At 39.6% G+C, this 4,812-nt stretch overlaps 1 protein-coding gene across 1 annotated transcript in view; it reads left to right on the forward strand.

Annotated features, from left to right (window-relative positions):
* Positions 1-4,812, forward strand: part of SLC18A2 (solute carrier family 18 member A2) — an 86,004-nt gene that overhangs the window by 67,997 nt on the left and 13,195 nt on the right. The window contains exons 10-14 of the mRNA XM_019502898.1: positions 528-606; positions 856-907; positions 1,396-1,459; positions 2,323-2,442; positions 3,064-3,197. Of these exons, the coding sequence (XP_019358443.1) occupies positions 528-606; positions 856-907; positions 1,396-1,459; positions 2,323-2,442; positions 3,064-3,197 (449 nt within the window). The remainder of the gene's footprint in view (positions 1-527; positions 607-855; positions 908-1,395; positions 1,460-2,322; positions 2,443-3,063; positions 3,198-4,812) is intronic.

Consider the following 4,812-nt stretch of genomic DNA (forward strand, 5'->3'; position numbering starts at 1 on the left):
AGTGAGATTGCGACTTGTGAAGTCGCAGTCCTTCTGCTCCAGGAAGGACATCAGCAGAAAGCAGGCTCTGCCTCCTCCTGGTTCTTCTTGCCAGATTATACTTGTAGAAGACAGACGCTCCTTAAAAACCACAATCCCCTTATGTATTGGAAGTAGTAGTAAATTGCATTGGTGCAAAGACCATCTCTTAGTTACAATGGGCTTCATCTGGCCAAAAGATGCTATATACATGGGAGGAGTATACTCTTGTTCTTTGTCTCTCTCATAAATCCTCCCCTCTAGATCCTTATAATTGATACTGAAAAACTCTTTTCAAAGGCACCATGATGCTCTTGCATTTGATGGGCAATCTCAAACCTCATTAGACTTCATGAAAGGACTGAAACACGCCGGATATTTGATGCCTTGGGCCAGGCACCTGAACTCTGTTAGATACGCTTAAATCAAAATTGTTGTGTCTGAATTTATTAGTTTTTCTAACACTTCATTGAACTCATGGCTGATAAGCTCTCTTTCATATTTTTCAGGCATCGCTTTTATTCCAGCTAGTATCTCTTATCTTATTGGAACTAATATTTTTGGGATACTCGCACACAAAATGGGAAGGTATGCTTAATTAAAAAAATCCTTTGACATATTCTTGTAATATTTCTAGTGCTTCCTAAGGCCGTTACTTAATAATAGAAGCCATTAGATTTTACTAGAAAATTATGCCAAATAGTTCATTAAATAAAATAATGTTGCTATTTCTTTGGTTATGAACCTCTGCACTTCAGAAATAACACAGAAAAATGCAAAACCGCTTCTATTGTCTGCATTTGACTGATGTCTAAGAGAATGTTTCTTCTTTAATAGATGGCTTTGTGCTCTGCTTGGGATGATAATCGTGGGAATAAGCATTTTATGCGTGAGTAAAATTTGTCCTAGCAACAAAACTAACTGCCAGATCAACTCAAATTTTTCTGTGTTTTGTCTGGTAGATTTTTATTGTAGTTGCTGCCTTGTGATACCTTTTAAAACATTATTTTAATATTTCCTAGTGTCCAATCCTCAGTGCCTTCTGCTTCCATTATCCTTAATAGTACTTATCTTTTGGCAGGAGGTTATAGTCTTGAGGAATCAGGAGCATAATTCTGTAGTGTTCTCATCCAATCAGTTATATCTTACTATATTAAGATGTAATTAAATGCAATAATTACATTATCGTTGTTATGGTGCAATTCTGTGAAACAATACAAAAGAGTTACTCATGTTTTAATTTGCCTTTCTGTGCAAGCAGTTCTATGGTTCCAGGCAACACACTTAATTGCTCTGAAGAGTTATTTGAGAGAAAGACAATAATGCAATTAGCAATATATGATAGGATATATTACATTTCTGAAATTTAATTTTCAGGTACCATTTGCCAAAAACATATATGGGCTCATTGCACCAAATTTTGGGGTCGGGTTTGCCATTGGTAAGTAAAGCGATATGTAATATGCTCTTTACTTTCTGTTGCCATGCTGAAAGAGGAATAACCATCCCTGGACTCTGATCTGAATTTATCTGTAAGCTAGAAATTATTTCAAGGGCTACACTCAAAGCGTTCAGCCAAGAATCTCATTAGCTAGGCTAGTTTAAACCCAGAACAATTCCATCTTTCAGATTATCTGGCTATTTAGATCATATTTTTACAATTCCAGAGATGCATTAATTGAACAAAAAAAAGGCCTCACACACTTTTTACTATTGCCTGGTATTTACCTAGAAACAGGCACATTAGAAACAGATGTATTGCTGACCCAGTATAAATATCCTGGCATAGCTATATATACTCTTTCAGCACATTGCATATAAAATGTTTAAAAAGAACAGTGCTTTTTGAGTTTTTTGGGTTTTATTATTTTCATTACAAGACACAGGAGCAGACAGATGCCTAATTTGATATTTGATGGGCTTTCTAAAGTATCTGCAGAAACAAAGAACTTGTAGTAAGCGTGGCTATTATAGTATTCATTACAAACCTTGAATCTCACACAGCTTTTGGATCTGATAAACAGCTCATGCTGTTTTCTCATTCACAGTGACAGCGTAGCTCAGGTGTCATCCATGTGAAATACAGTTTAATAATTATGATAGACTCCAAACTAATATAATCCTGTGTGTGTGTATAAATATGGACAGAATAGTTTATTTCCTGTAGGAACAGCTTTGAAGTGTTTTTTAAGATTAAAATCTCTTTCAGTTTCAGTTAGATTTTTTTAGCTTATATGAAAGCTAAAGAGAGAGAAAAAATGAAAGCTGCTTCATTAAATACATTTTCCCTCCTATCATCATCAGGAATGGTGGATTCTTCCATGATGCCAATTATGGGCTACCTTGTAGATCTGCGCCATGTTTCAGTCTATGGCAGCGTGTATGCAATAGCTGATGTTGCCTTTTGCATGGGGTTTGCATTAGGTAAGGACTAAATTTTCTCCTGTTTGCATTGCATCTAAAGAGTTGTGAAAAGAGAAATGAAAAAGACTTTAGGACAGTGACAGCTCTGTTAACTGTAAAATTGGTGTGCTTCTGCAGCCTGGGATTGGTGTGCGGTGGAAATAACAGAGCGCCAGGGTGAGGATTCCACACTGCCTGTATGCCATGGCTCTGTGTCCTGCACAAGAAGCATCCGTGCTGTTAAAGATGTTTGAGGCAAGACAGGCATTGACTACAACAGCTGTCTGCAGTGTTGGGCCACTGCTGTACTTGAAGCTAAAGCAATGGCTGTTGCAGTCTGCCTGATGGAAGGGTTTCATTCTGTCCTCCCTCAGTCTACTGTGGGGAAACCTTGTGTCCAGCCTTTTGGTTCGGGCTTGGTGCAAAAAAGTGCATGAAAGGTCTGAACTAGTGCCCTTTGAAATCAATGGGAGGACCTCCATGAACTTCAGTGGGTGTGAAACTGGGACCCAGAAAAGGTTTGTGCTTAAACTTGGGTTTAAAATTCATATTTACATTGCTCACCAGGTTTGTTTCTCTAATGATGGTCAGAAATATTTTGTACATGCAGCATTTGTAAATAAAAAGTTTTTTTTCTAAAAGGTCCCTCTGCTGGCGGTGCCATTGCCAAGGCCATCGGTTTCCCATGGCTCATGACAATTATAGGGATTGTGGATATTCTCTTTGCTCCTTTGTGTTTCTTCCTTCGAAGTCCTCCTGCCAAGGAAGAAAAAATGGTGAGCAGATTTTCTTTAAAATCAAAACAAACCGTACTGTCTTTCTACTTCCTTAGCACTCATTTCTCAGCAACAGGACCTAAAGGTTTTCTGATATCTCTACCCTTTCACACACAGAGTATAAACTATATGCTCTGTGCATAATTTGGCATTCTTTTGCCCCTTCCTCCCACCCTTTGCAGTATTTTTAACCAGACCCAATTCTTCTTTAAACCTGCAAGACAATCAGCAATGTATGTTTTCTTGGGCTTGGAGCAATAAAGGCCCAATGAACAGTCCTAAAAAACAGTTTAATAGCTAGATTCAGTATAAAAAGCTGCACCTCCTCTGGGGTGGAAACTTGAGTTTACATAAGAGGTGTGCATTGTTTTTTGCTGTATGCTGATTTATTGGACGTCTTGCCTTCCCTACTAGCCCCAGAAAAATGTTTCATGGGCTCAGCAGGTGCTGGCTTTTTCTGTGTCCTTTATGATGCTGTTTCCTCCAAGGGGCTTTACAATATATTTTACTCCCTCCCCTCCTCCTCAGTTTATCTACCTGCAGACTCAGGCCTCTTGCTGAGTTTTACTTCTCATACTGCTGTGCACAAGTTTCCAGGGCCAGGCTTTGCTCTGAATATCTCTTCCATCTGTTTGGCAAGCAGTTTGGGAGTTGCCAGTCTGTAGGTGCTACAAGGGGACATGATAAAGCATTAGTAGGTCACGTGTAGCCATCACAGGTTTCTTGCTTCAGCACTGGGGTGATCTGCAAAACCAGTGGAATCCATGCAGCATCTCTCCCCGTGCTGTACAACAGCAGGTCTAGCTCAGCTCCTCTTCCTAGGTGCCTTGGAGATCCTGCCAAAACTGAAAAAAATGCTGTTCTGGCCCTAACTACCCTTTCAAAGTAAGAGACTTGCAGTCACCAAATGGCGAAAAACAATTATCCTCAAATCCTTGTATTAGAAATGCAGTGGCATATCTCTGAAAGGTATGAGCAGAACACAACTGGTAGGAGCCTTCCTATTTGGGGGAGGCACAAACAGAATGGAACAAAATACTCGCTGAAATTCCAACAAGCATGGGTGCAACAGACCTGCTGTGCTGTCGAGTCCAAAGGCAATTTCCCAGAGATGTCTTTTGACTGCTCAGTCTGACCTTTCCAGACCGCACTGGTCATTTTACACGGTGGTTAGAATTGGGTGGCAGAAAAGAGAGCTGCTGCTATTTGCCAGGCACATGGACTTTGGCAAATGAACTCTGTAACTTTGCTTCAGTCTTTGCTAGTTGCAGCTCCTTGCATTTTGAAATGTCTATTGGAAGACAGGAACGGGCTTGGTGAGTACCAGTATGAGGGAAGAGTACCTACCAGATTGCTCAAGAGATGATTCAGGTTTATGAGTCTCTTCAAGAAAAGATCCTAGCTGCAGCCAGGGAAAATAATGAAAGTTTAGTTCTTAATGTGAAAGAGTGCCAACCTAATGGAGCCATAATTGGGATCTCTCAGGGCTCTAAATAAAATCAGGAATAGAAAATGTATTTTGCAAATCCAGATGAAGTTATAAAGCATTAGCCTAATGCATAATGGAGCTCAGTTAAACAAATAAATTCCTGTACAATCTGGTGGTGACCCCACA

Source organism: Gavialis gangeticus, unplaced genomic scaffold (assembly GCF_001723915.1).
Source record: "Gavialis gangeticus isolate Ggan-Ray unplaced genomic scaffold, GavGan_comp1, whole genome shotgun sequence".
Classification (NCBI taxonomy): domain Eukaryota; kingdom Metazoa; phylum Chordata; order Crocodylia; family Gavialidae; genus Gavialis; species Gavialis gangeticus.